The 16,231-nt window shown below is 44.8% G+C and overlaps 1 protein-coding gene across 3 annotated transcripts in view; it reads left to right on the top strand.

Annotated features, from left to right (window-relative positions):
- Positions 1-16,231, top strand: part of CHEK2 (checkpoint kinase 2) — a 49,990-nt gene that overhangs the window by 20,733 nt on the left and 13,026 nt on the right. For all 3 annotated transcript variants that reach the window (XM_075898919.1, XM_075898920.1, XM_075898921.1), the window contains exons 8-13: positions 1,602-1,655; positions 2,235-2,296; positions 3,950-4,049; positions 11,186-11,272; positions 12,051-12,214; positions 12,412-12,527. In XM_075898919.1, coding sequence (XP_075755034.1) covers positions 1,602-1,655; positions 2,235-2,296; positions 3,950-4,049; positions 11,186-11,272; positions 12,051-12,214; positions 12,412-12,527 — 583 coding nt within the window. The remainder of the gene's footprint in view (positions 1-1,601; positions 1,656-2,234; positions 2,297-3,949; positions 4,050-11,185; positions 11,273-12,050; positions 12,215-12,411; positions 12,528-16,231) is intronic.

Here is a 16,231-nt window from a genome sequence, read left to right as displayed (position 1 = left end):
TGGAGAGGCGCTTCTCACCTGGACCCAAGGTGCTGCAGTGAGAGAGGCCTGGGGTAATCCTCACCCCGGGGCAGTCTGCATCCTTAATCCTTTATCCTCAGCCCCATTTTCAGGCAATGATTTCAGTGAAGTGTGTATATTTTCATTTTATTATCCAAAAAACAGAAATTGAGTTAAGAAGTCTGCCGGGTAAATCTAATTGTAAATATTTGTTGCTATAATTTAAGGGTTTTTTTTGGATTCATGTGTATGAAGCTTTGTGTATATTTAAACCACACCATTTGGAAGGAATTAATTGTATTAAACAATGAAGATTAGTTAATCGTCTGGTCCAAATTGTCTTTATGTTTATTATGGCAAGATGCAGACCCCTTTTGTTACTTCTTCTCTGAGATGGAAAGGTGTTTCACCTTTTGTTGGGACAGACTATAGTGAGTTTTTCCAAAAACAGCCTCAAATTAAATTAAATCTTGTTTAGACAATAAAGAAAAGCTTCCGTTAACTCCACAATGAATGTTATTTGAAATAAATGCATAGGTCGAAGACAGTCTCATACTAGTAGGCCCAAATCCTGCAAGTGTCAGAAGAGAGGGATTTTTAAAAAGACAAATCCCACTTCCAGAATTCTATGTCTGTACTTCCTTCCAGGCTAGTTTTTATCCTTCTCTCCCTGACACAATGCATCTCAGACTAGCCACATCTGTTGGTTTCCTTCCTGGCTTTGTTGATGTTACCAGGTGCTCCTTATCTTACTAGCCAAGAAGATCTTTGTATTTACATCTTGACAGTAAGATTTGTACAACTGTGCTAATCTGGAAACATTTTTCTGCTACGAGAGTAACCAGTTAGCTCCCACTTTTCCTGAAACACCATCTACCTTCCCTCTCTGCCCCTCATGTTACTACATTTGCTTCTCTGATTTTAATCTCCCCCCCTCCCCCGCATAGCACTTCAAAGGCTTCTTTGATTGTATTGCATTTATAGTTAGGACCTTGTGCAGATACAAAATTTGTTTCCGCGTCTGTATCTGCAAAAATGAATTGTGGTCTCGGTATCCACATCCATGGATTTGCAGGGCTCTGTTTATAGTTTTGCTTTCCTTTATATACGTGTTGGTAAGTTTCCTGTTAAGGGCTTCTTAGTTATGGGTTACATAGCAAGAACTCCTTGGACTACATCTCTGATGTATCAGGGATGAGATCATGTTGCAGAGAAAAGATGTAGTCTCCCAAAGGGAGGCCAGTCCTGCAGAAAATGGGAGATTGAGGAACCCCAACTGTAACTCCCAGGAGGTTCCATGGCAGCATTGCAGATAAAATTTGTTTTTGTTTTGGCCTAACAGGTTAGACTCTTGTTTTTTATCAAATACCTCAACCTTTTCCCAGGGAAGATTTCAAGTTAAATTCTTTTTTTCCATGTTTGTTGAAACTTTCAGCAAGAGAATTTTTCCCTGATGAGCTCTGCTATTTATGTTGTAGCCATCATTAAAGAAAGATGGAACAAATGTATGTTGTGTTTCCATAGATACATGGAGGCAATAGTCCCTGTATAAACATTATTATTGCTTGCTCTGTCTGACACTTCAGTTTTCTTTTAAATAGGATCCAGCTTTTAACGTCAATACAGAAATTGAGATTTTGAAGAAAATAGATCATGTGAGTATAATCTTAAATCTGATTTATTTTTTAAATTTGTATTCTGGTTTTCTCATTTGCTCTCCTTCTTTTGGAATTACTATAGTCTTTTAACTAATGCAATTATATTGAAATTGAGTAAATTTAATTTAAAAATTTAAGCCCTAGCCTTTTGGCAGTTTTAGTAGATTTCTGTTTTTTTAATCCCCTTTTTTGCTGTTTGTAAGTGCCGCACAAAACAAGGAATCAAGTACAGTGGAAAAGGTACAATTGACTAAATAGAATGCTTTAGGAGAGCTGTCTGTAAGCTCTTCATAGGAATAACAATAGGGTGTCAGAATATGATTGAGGTTCATCAAGAGAAATGTTTTTTGGGGGAAAACTTCCATAGCATGTCTGCGCTAAGCAGAACACCCGTTGCATTAATTTTACTATAATTAAAAAAACACCTGGAAATGAATTTTATATTAAAGAGAAACCAGTATTAGCATAGTCTCCTTCCAAGTATACTTTGGATTCTGAAATTATGTTCTTGGATAATATTTTCTTGTAACACAAGTTTTCATAAAATGATTCTGCTGTCTCTCTCCTCTTTGCTAGCCCTGCTTAATCAAGATAAAGAACTTCTTTGAGGCAGAAGATTATTATATTGTTTTGGAATTGTAAGTAATTTGCATTCAGTTTGTTCCAGAATAAATGTTTTACTGCCATAAATAAAAGAATATCATGGAAATTTTAATAACTTGACTCCTACTTGATGAGTGCAGATGCTATCCAAAACATAGGTAAAATGGGGGTTAGGGTAGGCAGGAAAGTCATTCTTCTGAAGCTGGGGTGACACTCCACCTCTGAAGGATTGTCTGTCTTGTCATCCTGGTAAATTGCAGCTGCTGTGGTGGATCACATAAGTGGAGAGCAATGCTCCCTCTAATTTTTACCTCCCTGAGTGGAATGGATTTTGCTATGTGCACCAATATAGGGGTGATATACAACACATCTCCTTCATATTTGAGGTGGGAGAGGGGTCAAAAAGTTCTGAGTGTGGGAGGGGTCTCAGGGCTGGGACAGAGGAATGGTGTGTGAAGTATGAGGACTCTGGCTGAAGGGCAGGTGCTCCGTTCATGACATCCTTGCCCCCAGCTTAGCCTGGACTTGCTTAGGCTGGGGGACAGGTGCTCGCTAAAGCTGCAGCAACTGTGGAGAGGTGCCCCTCCCATGGCCCCAAGAGGCTGTGGTGAGAGAGAGCTGGAGTAGACCTCTCTCCCTACGGAAGTCTCCATACTGAACCCCTCATCCCTGGCCCTACCCAGGAACCCATATCCCCAGCCAGAGCCCTCATCCCACACCCCAGCCCCTCCAGCCCTGAGTCCCTCAACTCCAGCCCCACTGTAGAATCCACACTCAGTGGCAGGTCTGGGACAGCTTTGGGTTGAGGGCCATGGCCCAGGGAGAGGTACTCGTTCCTTTGGCACCAGCATAGAGCAGCTGGTGCAGGGAGTCAATCCTTTCTTATCCCTAGCATGGAGCTGCTATGGCTGGGAGGTGGAAGGGGGTGGATGCCTTCCCTCCTGGCCCCAGCTCTGGGCTGGCAGGGAGCAGTGGTGCTCTGTACAGGTGTTCTGAGCCCCTACATGGAGCTTGTTAGACGGCTGCACAGCTTAATTGGAACCTGGGTGGAGAGTCTCAAAGAACACAGGCCTGGACCATGGAGCGCTTTAATGTTCAAGGTCTGCTTCTTAACCTGGATCTGGAATGTGGTGTGGAGTCAGAGGGGTAAGTGGGTGATATGATGATGAGCCAGTTGCAGCTTCTGCATGGCCTTAACTGTTAGTCCTGGATAATACAGTCTGAAGGTGATGGGGGCTCATATTACTGTAGCTACAGGTTTGTGTAATAGGAAGGGTGAAGTCTGTTGGCTGCCCAGAGAGGATAGACGGTATTTCTTGTGATTGTTGAATACAGAGGAGTGATAAATACAGTAAGATTCCAAGGCTTTGTGCTACATTGATAAGCAACAGCCAGATGGTCTTCTAGAAGCTGAACTTCCTTGGAATAGTGTTTCTGCATTCCTGTTAACATCACCTAGGTCTTTCCTGGGTTTAGTTCTAGCCAGCTCTAGACCAATTTCTTTTTACTTTGCATGTCGCGCATAAGAATTTATAAACATGCACCCAATGGATGCATTTCAGAAAATGAATATACTTCACTTTTCATTGGTGTCTTTTTCTTTAGAAAAGCCTTTCTGTCTCAGGCTTTCTAGTGAGTCTAACTTCTGAAAGAAGTTTATTGAATGCCCTTCTGTACTTCTGTTTCAGGATGGAAGGAGGAGAGTTATATGACAGAGTGTCAAGATCAGCCAAGATGAAAGAAGCTACCTGCAAGCTGTATTTTTATCAGATGCTGTTGGCTGTAAAGGTAGATAGTTTTGAATGTGTACGAAGTAAAATATGGTTGTTGCAACTCTGTCTGTGCCATCATTGTAGCTTCTATCACTTGTGCTTGCATGTGTTTTTACAGCACAAAATGAACTCTTCTCCTTATTCATAGTAGAGATTTAAGCCACTGTTCCTTTAGCTGTTAGGCCAATCAACTGGAAAGGTTCTATTGTTTTCCAGAAAAAGAATAAATACTTCAGAGCTTGCAAGAGACTCTGGAGGTAGGAAAAGATTCTTACCTATCATTGTTTTAGTCTCCTGTTTCAAAATTCTATTCGGAGTGTTTCCGTTGAGCCCTGAATGGAAGATATCAAACAAGAAAGAGAAATGTTACAAGCTGCCTTATTCTTAAATTTAAATCAATGCAAAGGTATCTTTTGAGAAGTGAATTCATTTGCTCCCCTTTGTTCCCAATCTGCGTGTCAAGATTTTGATCAGCTGAAGTTAGAGGGAGAAGCTGAAATATTTCATTGCGTCTAAGGAGTTCTCACATGAAAATTTGAGTTATTGGTTAGTGTAGTGTTTGACTTACTGGTGCGTTTTTACCTCAGCTGAGCAGAGGGGCCATGAAATGATTTAAAAAACATCAGGGATTAAAGTAACAACACATTAATGCTGTTGAAAGCTAATAAAACATTTAACAGGTATGCAGGATAAAAGAGGCATCAGTACAATATTATTTTAGGTAACAGCCAAAATCCAAGATGAGATACTTTACTAGGAACTTTAAATATAAATGTCAATACATCAGAGGGCATGTTATAGTTCACTTAATATTGCAAATGCTGAATACTTAGGTCTTAACTATAATGTATAATAAACTTTCTTCATTATGTTCATGAAATAGTAACTATGTTGCATGAACATCTCCTGAAAAATTATCTTTCCATAACTTTTCCTTCATCAGCATCTACTTTGTTCTTATAGATCGACTTTCCATATTTTTTTATCTTGCTTCAATTTTGTATTTCTAGCGATCAAAAATTGTATTGCATATGCTTTTCAGTCTCTCTCCCTCTGCCTCTCTCTCTTCCTCCAGTCGATGTGACTAGCCAGATTGATCGCAGAAAGGAGCTGGGCTCTGTCAGTCGCGATCCAGTGCTCCTGGACTTGGTGGCAAGATGAACCCAAAGTCCCATAGCAAAACACCCTGTTTTTATAGTCCTTTTTCTCTGTGGAAGTCTATGGATTTCTCTGTGTCAGTGTTTGACCAGTTAGTCCGGATCTGCAAAACCTTAATTGGTGTTATCTTTTGATGTTATCATTCCAAAATGCCTCTGAGATGGTCATACTGTCCTGGATTGAGTTAGTTAATTGTCTTTATGGGTCTCAGCCTTCATCTTAGAGTTGTCAATCTGCCCCTTCTTAATCATGGATACGCATTGATGGTTCTCTGGCATCCTGGAATCTCTTCGCCCCCTCCTCTCTTGACCATCTGGTTTTAACAACAGCCTTCACACCTTATCTTTTCCTGATGTATTCATTCCTCAGTCACACAAATAATCTTTTACAGAGACCTTCAAAGGTACAAACAGCAGTGTTTTATATTGATCAATTAAAAAAAAATCATTGTAAATTAAACCTTACTAAATCTTGTAATCAGAACAGTTCACATTGTGGCCTGGGCCTCCAACATTCCTCTAATCTTATTAACATAGACACAATACAAGATCCTGTCTTTTACTTACTAAACCTTGAAACAGGAAATGTATATTTAAGTAAAGGGTTTGGCAGGATGAAATTAAGTCATATATTACTACATTATTAAACCTGAAATATAAATATAAAATTCTACTCCTACACCTTTTCCAGCACTTTCAGTGGGGTGCCTTCCTGGCCTTGAAGGAAGCTCATTGCAGAGAGCTTCCTCATCCCTCTGAGGGCACTGCTCATACAATATGATCCCAGCCGCCCTCCCCTCTACACTGCACCGCCGCTTCTCGTGACTGAACATAAGTTCTGACTGGTGGGGCTAGATCGTCATGGAGCGATGGGACGACTAGCAGTGGATCCAGAATTTCCGCCTGCAGAAGGAAACCTTTCTGGAGCTGTGTGGGTGGCTCGCCCCCAACCTCCGGAGACACGACACCCACATGAGATCTACCAACTCTTTACAGAAGTAGGTCGCCCATTGCCATCTGAAAGCTCGCCATGCTGGACAACTATTGATCCATGGGAAACCAATTCAAAGTGGGGAGATTGACCGTCGGGGCCGTGCTCATGCAGGTATGGTGCTATTGTCCCAGCAGGGTGGGGAACTTCTGGAATGCGGTTCCCCAAGGAAGGGTGGTGGTGGTAGAAACCCCCTCCCTAGGAGATTTTTCAGACCTGCCTTCACACAGCCCTGCCAGGGGGATGGGCTGTATAGAGGGTTGCTCCTGGTGTGTATGGGGGTGGAGGGTGCTCTGGCACCTCAATGATTCTTTGTTTGTCTCTTTCTACAAATGGTGCAGGCCATCAATACCGTCCTGCCCAGCAGGGTCATCCACCCCGGCATCGCTGGCATTGCCTCTATGGGCTTCCCCAACTGCAAGGAGGCTAATGATGGCACCCACATCCCCATCCTGGCCCCCAACCACCAGGCATCCAAATACATTCACCGCAAGGGATACTTTTTGATGGTCCCACAACTCCTGGTCAACCACCGTGGGCAGTTCATGGACATCTACGTCGGGTGGTCAGGAAAGGATCACGATGCATATGTCTCCTGAAAGTCCAGCCTCTTCAGAAGCTGCACACTGACACCATTTTTCCCCCGACCATACCATCAGGGTCTGGGACATGGACATGCCAATCTGTATTATGGGGGACTCAGCCTACCCTCTGTTCCCCTGACTCATGAAGCCCTACACTGGACACCTGGACGAAAGCAAGGGGTGCTTCAATGCCACACTCAGCAGGGCCCACATTGTGGTGAAGGGTGCCTTCAAATGTTTGAAGGGGAGATTCTGCTGCCTCCTCAGCCGCTTGGATATCAGGGAGCGGAACATCCCCTAAGCAGTGGCAGTGTGGAGATGTTCCTCCGATGGTGGGGGGGAGGGCGGAGGTTGACCAGTTTGGCAGGGCCTTTAAGCAGCTGCGCACAGCTGCCATCTGGCAGGCCCATCAGGACTGTGCATATCCATGAAGCCGTGAGGGAGAGTTTCACAAGAACGTAGTGATACTCTCTCCAAAGCATCTCCACATGGGGTCTGTGCATTGCCCTTCTTTGCCTTTCGTCCCACACCCCTCCTTTCCCATGCTCTCCCTTCCTCCCCTGCACAGACAATAAACTACACTTTTTATTTTTGAAAAATAAACTCTTTGGTTTTATTTGGGGTAAATGTAACGGGAGGGGCTGGGGAAAGAACCTTGAGGAGGAGGAGAGAGTTGTAAGGGGGAGGAAAGGGAGGAGAGGCTCAGGGCTGAGGCTGGGAGTGGCGTTTGCCTCAGGTGGTCCCACTGCCTCATGTACAGGGTCCTTGGTAGCCACGGTGGGGGGGCTATGGAGAGAAGCAGAAGGGTCAGGAGCTGGCATGGGGTGGCTGCAGGAGTGGGCTCTATGCTGGCGATGACTGCTTGAAGTGCTGCGCAGATGGTGCATCCCTGTTCCTGCCAGGTCTCTCAGTGCAGCTGTAGGTCCTCTTCCAGTCTCGCCGGTTCATGGAATGCTACAGAACTTGCAGGGTGGCTACATGCTTCTTCTAGAGGTCCTCCTCTGGTCTCCAGTGCCAGTGGGTTATGCGGTGTCGGGAGGCTGGCACAGGAGGTGGTCTGGCTGTGTAGAACAAAGAGAAGGCCAGTCATCCCTGGAGACACTGTGTCTGAAGCCTGGTCCTCCTCTCTAAGCTGACACCGACAGACTTCGGGTCAGACAAAGACAATGTGCTTGGAGCAAGGTCATCTGTGGCCTAGGCAGGGGGCCCTTTCCTAATGGGGCACAGATTTCCAGGGGAAAGCCTCACTATCCCCATGGTCCAGAGACAAGCAGGCATGGGAAGGTGCCGTTCAGACTGGAATCCTGTAGGTGGGAAGGGGGCCATGTGGGGTGGCTAGGCTTCCCTCTGCCACATGCACACCAGGTCCAACAGTGACTGTCCCATAGGGAGAGGACATGTATCCCTGGCTGCTGGAGGAGAGGGGTGGCAGGATGTTGGGGGGAGGTGTGTGTGAGCAGCAGATGCTCCTGCACCTTACTGAGCTGTTTCTGGGAATTGATGCTGCCCTGAGAGAGCAGGTATGTCTGTGTGCTGCGTGACACTACTGAGAGAGAGTATTGGTATTGGGAGTCAGGCAGGCCTCTCCAGCCATCCTGTAAGCAAGTGCTTAAGGGTCCTCTCTTGAAGCCTCCTGGGGCTGTGCACCCTGGACTGGTGCTCCACATGCACACACTGTTGCGCAATCCCCAGGCCGAGAAGGCTGAATGAGAAGCACGCAGCTGCATCTCTCTATCCGCTGCCTCTGCCCGTGTGGGTATAGGAAAATTAATGGCACTCACCTGAGGGGCCTTCCCTGGCTTCAGATGTTACATGGGGGTGAGGGCTTACTGGATCCAGGGTGAGCATGATGTCCTGGCTGGCAGGCATGGAGCTGGTACTGGCCTTATCTGGCTCCTCCTTCTCACTGTCTCTGCCCCCCGGGTGGGTGACGATGCATCCTTCCAGTCCTGAGTTCACTAGGGGCGGGGGGGCGGGGAGAGGGACTGAGCCCTGTATATTAAGGAAAGGTCTGAGGTGCCACCCTGGAGCGGGAGCTGCGTTCCCTAGTCTTGGCATAGGCTGCGTCTTGGCATAGGCTGCATCTTGCCTGTGCTCCTTAACCTGCATCCGCACTTGCTCCTGGGTGTGGGTGTGGCTCTTGGTGCTCATTTGGCCATAGACATGGGTGTTCCTGCATCTAGTGCAGAGATCCTCAAGGTTTTCCTCCTTGCTCCAAACCTCAATGAGGTCCAGGATCTCTGCACCAGACCAGGAAAGTGTGCTCCTCTTTCGTCCTGTGGCAGGGTCCTGGGAGCTGGCTGCAGCCATGAAGGGCTCAGATGGAGCATGGGGGTGGCTCTTGTAATCTGGGACAGCTGTTTGGGCTGCTGTTCTGTGGCTCTGGAGTGTCAGGTCCTGCAGGGTGCCACAAGCCCTTTCCCCTGCGGCTGTACCTTTAAAGCCTGCAGGGGAAGGAATACCAATGAGTTTTGCAATGTGTGGACTTAGTGGCCAGCAGGGCACCGGTGGGAAGGCCTGGCAGCCCTTTATTTTGAAATAACTCCAGCTGCGCTGTCTATACAGTGCCTATTCTGAAATAGCTATTTTGGAATAGTCATTATTGTTTATAGAATGAGGGTTACAGACTGAAATAAACCACCAGTTATTTCAAAATTATTTTGAAATTACAGGCTTGCTGTGTAATTTCTTCATCTCTAACTGGCTGGCCACCCCTGCCCAATCCCCTGGGCCACTCCAAAGCCCCCCCTACCTTCATATGGTCCCCTATCCTGCCACCTTAATGCTGGGGCCATTTCCATCCCTGGGGCAGCCTCTGTTGGCTGTCTGGATGATCAGTAGTTATTTTGAAATAATGCTGCTGTGTAGACATGCCCTGACTCTCAGCATCTCCCTCTCCCCTATAAACATTGTTATAACACATCAGGGTAATCATAGAATAATAGGACTGGAAGGGACCTCGAGAAGTCATCGAGTCCAGCCCCCTGCCCTCAAGGCAGGACCAAGCTCCGTCTACACCATCCCTGACAGATGTCTATCTAACCTGTTCTTAAATATCTCCAGAGAGGGAGATTCCACCACCTCCCTTGGCAATTTAGTCCAATATTTGACCACCCTGACAGTTAGGAATTTTTTCCTAATGTCCAATCTAAACCTCCCCTGCTGCACTTTAAGCCCATTACTCCTTGTCCTGTCCTCAGAAACCAAGAGGAACAAATTTTCTCCTTCCTCCTTGTGACACCCTTTTAGATATTTGAAAACCGCTATCATGTCCCCCCTTAATCTTCTTTTTTCCAAACTAAACAAGCCCAGTTCATGAAGCCTGGCTTCATAGGTCATGTTCTCTAAACCTTTAATCATTCTTGTCGCTCTTCTCTGTACCCTTTCCAATTTCTCCACATCTTTCTTGAAATGTGGCGCCCAGAACTGGACACAGTACTCCAGCTGAGGCCTAACTAGTGCAGAGTAGAGCGGCAGAATGACTTCACGAGTTTTGCTTACAACACACCTGTTGATACAACCTAGAATCATATTTGCTTTTTTTGCAACAGCATCACACTGTTCACTTATATTCAACTTGTGGTCCACTATGACCCCTAGATCCCTTTCCGCCATGTTCCTTCCTAGACAGTCGCTTCCCATCTTGTATGTATGGAACTGATTGTTCCTTCCTAAGTGGAGCACTTTGCATTTATCTTTATTAAACCTCATCCTGTTTACCTCTGACCATTTCTCTAACTTGCTAAGGTCATTTTGAATTATGTCCCTATCCTCCAAAGAAGTTGCAACCCCACCCAGTTTGGTAACTTAATAAGCGTACTCTCTATCCCAATATCTACATCATTGATGAAGATATTGAACAGTACGGGTCCCAAAACAGACCCTTGCGGAACTCCACTTGTTATCCCTTTCCAGCAGGATTTAGCAGCAACAACTCTCTGACTACGGTTATCCAGCCAATTATGCACCTTATCGTGGCCCTATCTAAGTTATATTTGCCTAGTTTATCAATAAGAATATCATGCGAGACCGTATCAAATGCCTTACTAAAGTCTAGGTATAATAGTGTCTGCCTTGGCAAATTGAGGCAGAGGAATGTACTTAAATTGAGAGATTGAGCACAGAAGAAGCTGTTAATATTAATAAAAGGAGAGGTGGAGAACCAAAATTCCATAGTGTGATCATGAAGAATCTGTTCTGATAGTGTGGCGTTGCTTTACAGTTCTACATAGTCCACCTATGGAGCTTGGCAGTTGCTGCACAGCAGCTTCTAAATATTTTAAATCACTTGGTGAACTCTAGGGCTTCAGATACACACATCTCAAATGAAAGAGTTTCAGTTCATTGTATTATGATTATTGGAAAGACCTGAAAGTTCACATTTTAACATTCGTACTGTTCTGTGTTTCTGTGTGCATAGTACCTTCATGAAAATGGTATTATACATCGGGATCTAAAGCCAGAGAATGTGCTACTTTCATCTGCTGAGGAAACTTGTCTTATAAAGGTGAGGAAGAAGCTTCTATCTCTGTATCTTATTTATTTTGATGTTCTTTATTCTGAAGCTTTGGAATGTTCTTCAGCAATTTTCTAAATTATTAAATTCCAACACACAAAAAATTACCATGGTATTAAGATTACTGTTGCTCGTTCCTAAATAGCAGAGTCTAAAACAGAGGAAATCTTGAGATAAGGTTTTTCCCCACAAACTTTAGATATCACTTCCCCTCTCATGCATATTTTAATCAATACATACTCGTAAGTATGAATAGGCAGTTAGTATTTCACATAGTAATTAGTAGAATTCGACTATACTTCATTTGCATGTGTCACTAGTTTTAATCATGGAGTCATGGCCAACATTTTTATAATTAACCACATTATTTAGTGCCAAGCTGTGGTTTTGCCTGAGAGACTAAATATTGAGGAGCTTTGGAAACTGAGCTCTGCATGTAATAGTCCTCTATGGTAGGCATGAATGCATAGTACTGATGCTTGTGCTATTCATTAAGCTGAGGATAAATAGAATACTTCAGACTGGCATTTAATCCAACACTCTTTGTTAGCACTTTCTGGCCAACCCCCACATTTGATTCTGCTATCCATCTGAGTTTTCTACCGAAGACTTCTGCTGGGTAGATTATAGGGCATAGTTGTATACTGCAAAAATGCCTTGGAAATTAGAGCTATAAATCTCTCTACTAGTACATGCCGACTAGTATAGTATATTCTAGTATCAGTCAGTTTTGATTTTATTTTAACCTGGTGTTATTTTCATATACAAGATTACAGATTTTGGACAATCTAAGATTCTTGGTGAATCCTCTCTTATGAGAACATTATGTGGTACTCCCACGTATCTTGCCCCTGAAGTTCTAAATTCGCTTGGGACAGCTGGGTATAGCCGTGCTGTGGATTGCTGGAGTTTAGGAGTTATTCTCTTCATTTGGTAAGAAATTACATGCTCAGTGGAACAGTCATACATGGGTGGAGGTCTTAGGCATTAATTTAATAGTTTGCTAATGAGTGTGCGTGCCATATTTTCAATCATGAAATAGATATTGTGAAATGCATATTCTCTACAATAGGCAGTCTTTCAACTGTGGCAAAAGTTGCATTATCCTTTATATTTTTTCTCTTATTTAGCCTTTGTGGATATCCACCATTTAATGAACAAAATACTCAGCTGTCTTTGAAAGATCAAATTACCCGGGGAGAATATACATTTATTCCAAGAGAATGGATCCATGTGTCAGATATGGGTACGTTTGCTTTATAGTGGTTATGGAAGTATTTTGCTGACCCTCTAAAACAAGGCTATTCAACATGTGGCCCCAGCTGTGGCCCATTTGTTTGCGGCCCATGGGTAGGAGCCAACACAAAAAAGTAGTCAATGGTCTTCTGTTGATATGCATTTTCGTAGTTAAATTCCTGAACTGTCATTGTTCATTACAAGTGCTGTCATATGGGTGGAAATCAGGTAAATATTGCATTTTATTAATATCGGCAGAATTGACTTAAATGGGACCTGTGTATTGTGTAGTCTTGCCTTAATCTTTGTATTCATGCCCATCAGTGTGCAAGAAGCTATTTGCATATAATTGCATATGTATTTGCAACCACACTTAAGTTGAGACCCTTGGCATGTGCTGTGGGGATCATTGTAGCCCCTGCAGCTTCCAAAGTTGAGTAGCCCTGCTCTAAAATTTCTATTCTGCTTTCATTAATATTTTTGGGTACATCTGGATTTCAGCCAGGAGGTGTGTGAATCTCAACTGTCAGAGAGGCATCTGCACTAGCTCACTGTAGCATAGTGGAGGTAGCACTGGTATGGGTTTGGGCTTGTTGCCCAAGTATATACCCATGGATCTGCACTTGCTGCCCAGCTTGCCATGACTCTCCCAGTTATTTAGTATTTCCATTGGGCAGCTTTCACTAGCTGCTCTGGATAATCAGAGGAGTTTCTTATCAGTGTTGAGGTTATTCACTTTCTATTAGGCTTAAAAAGTGTAACCCCATTTTGAAAGGCCTGATGCTGAACAAAATAGTGCCAATGTCCAAGTAATAATAAGACAGTAGAAAAATAGATGTCATTATTTAAATGAGTGCAAGTTATACTAAGGGCATAAATAATCCTAGTCAATAGAACAGAATCACCAGGAATAGTGAAGAGCCACGATCCTGTTGTATATTAGGTGAGACTGCTCGTGGTGAGATATGACATAAGAATGGCCGTACTGGGTCAGACCAAAGGTCCATCTAGCCCAGTATCCTGTCTACCGACAGTGGCCAGCACCAGGTGCCCCAGAGAGGGTGGACCGAAGACAATGATCAAGCAATTTGTCTCCTGCCATCTCTGTCCAGCCTCTGACAAACAGAGGCCAAGGACACCATTTTATCCCCTGGCTAATAGCCTTTTATGGACCTTACTTCCATGAATTTATCCAGCTTCTCTTTAAACTCTATTATAGTCCTAGCCTTCACAGCCTCCTCTGGCAAGGAGTTCCACAGGTTGACTACACGCTGTGTGAAGAAGAACTTTCTTTTATTAGTTTTAAACCTGCTACCCATTAATTTCATTTGGTGTCCTCTAGTTCTTCTATTATGGGAACTAATAAATAACTTTTCTCCACACCACTCATGATTTTATAGACCTCTATCATATCCCCCCTCAGTCTCCTCTTTTCTAAACTGAAAAGTCCCAGTCGCTTTAACCTCTCCTCATATGGGACCCGTTCCAAACCCCTAATCATTTTAGTTGCCCTTTTCTAAACCCTTTCCAAGGCCAAAATATCTTTTTTGAGGTGAGGAGACCACATCTGTACACAATGTTCCAGATGTGGGCGTACCATAGTTTTATACAGGGGCAATAAAATATTGTGTGTCTTATTTTCTATCCCTTTCCTAATAATTCCTAGCATCCTATTTGCCTTTTTGACCGCCGCTGCACACTGTGTGGAAGTTTTCAGAGAACTGTCCACGATAACTCCAAGATCTCTTTCCTGATTTGTCATAGCCAAATTAGCCCCCATCATACTGTACGTATAGTTGGGGTTATTTTTCCCTGATGTGCATTACTTTACACTTATCCACATTAAATTTCATTTGCCATTTTGTTGCCCAATCACTCAGTTTGGTGAGGTCATCTTCTGTCTTGACTATCCTAAACAGTCTGCTTCTGTCTTGACTATCCTAAACAGTTTGGTATCATCTGCAAACTTTACTACCTCACTGCTTACCCCTTTCTCCAGATCATTTATGAATAAGTTGAAAAGGATTGGTCCCAGGACTGACCCTTGGGGTACACCACTAGTTACCCCTCTCCAATCTGAAAATTTACCATTTATTCCTTCCCTTTGTTTCCTGTCTTTTAACCAGTTCTCAATCCAAGAAAGGACCTTCCCTCTTATCCCATGGCCATGTAATTTACACAAGAGCCTTTGGGGAGGGACCTTGTCAAAGGCTTTCTGAAAATCCAAGTATACTATATCTACTGGATCCCCCTTGTCCGCATGTCTGTTAACCCCTTCAAAGAACTCTAACAGATTAGTAAGACAGGATTTCCCTTTACAGAAACCATGTTGACTTTTGTCCAACAAATTATGTTCTTCTACATGCTTCACAATTTTATTCTTTACTATTGTTTCGACTAATTTGCCCGGTACTGAAGTTAGACTTACCGGTCTGTAATTGCCAGGATCGCCTCTAGAGCCCTTTTTAAATATTGGTGTCATGTTGGCTACCTTCCAGTCATTAGGTACGGAAGCCGATTTAAAAGATAGGTTACAAACCACAGATAATAGCTCAGCAATTTCCCATTTAAGTTCTTTTAGAACCCTTGGATGAATGCCATCTGGTCCCGGAGATTTGTTAACATTAAGTTCTTCTTCGAGTGCTTGCTCATGTCCATTCTGATTAGGTGTACGCGCGCTGTGTGCACGGATTCCGGAGCTTTTTTCCCTTAGCAGTATCCATAGGGCCAGCAGGGAGCCCCCTGGAGTGGCGCTGGTATACCGGTGCATATATACCCCTGCTGGCCCTCCCACCCCTCAGTTCCTTCTTACCGCCCGTGACGGTAGCTGGTGCATGCTTCAGGCTGATAGCCTATCTCTTAGCAGCTTATTTCTTATCTGTTGTATTATAGTTCTAGTTGAAGTTTTTATCTAGTTAAGTAGTTGTTAAGTACTGTAAATATTTAGTTAGATAAGGGAGGAGGGGAGGGCATGCCAGGGCCCCAGGGCTTTAAACCCTGTGCTTCCTGCTCCAAACCTATGCCCTGCGGAGATCCCCACTCCGACTGCCTAAAGTGTCTGGGTGAGGCCCATCGAGCTGAAAGTTGCTCTATCTGTAAGAGCTTTAAGCCCTGGACCAAGAAGGAGAGGGACTCCCGGCTGAAACTCCTGCTAACGGAGTCGGCACTGCAGCCTCAGAGCGAGGAGCGGCTTCACTCTGTCCGCAGCGCACCGTCGGCAGCACCCCTGTCGGACAACAAGGCACCGAGGCACAGATCGCAGTCACCAGTGCCGAGGGCCTCCAAGAGCTCAAGGGGACGCTCGGCAGAGAGGAGTGCCCAGAATGTTCCCTAAGGAGGGGCACCTTTTTGATAAGTCCTCCAAAAAGAGGCGCAGCCCGGACAAGGGCAAGAGCCTGGGGCAGCCCGTGGGGCTAGGAGAGGTCCGTTGGCCCTCCACCCCAGAGACCTTTGAGGCGGCCCGGGACCTCATTCACATGGCTGTGGATGAAGGGGAGGGCCCGGTGCCGCAGGAGCGGACTGCGCCTGCACTGGCCTCAAGTGCCCCCCAGCAGGCTATGGCCGGGTCGTGGGACCCTCTGGGCGAAAGGCAGGCCTCGGCCCAGCAGCAGTTTTTCCCGGTGCCGGGAAGAACACCGGCAGCGGAGCCGGGACGAACGCCGGCACCGACCCCGGGCCCCTTCCCGACGGCACTGGGAGCGAGTGCGCTTGCAG

Source organism: Pelodiscus sinensis, chromosome 15, assembly GCF_049634645.1.
Source record: "Pelodiscus sinensis isolate JC-2024 chromosome 15, ASM4963464v1, whole genome shotgun sequence".
NCBI lineage: Eukaryota > Metazoa > Chordata > Testudines > Trionychidae > Pelodiscus > Pelodiscus sinensis.
Note: the sequence above shows the minus strand (reverse complement) of the source record. Positions and strands in the feature narration are given on the sequence as shown.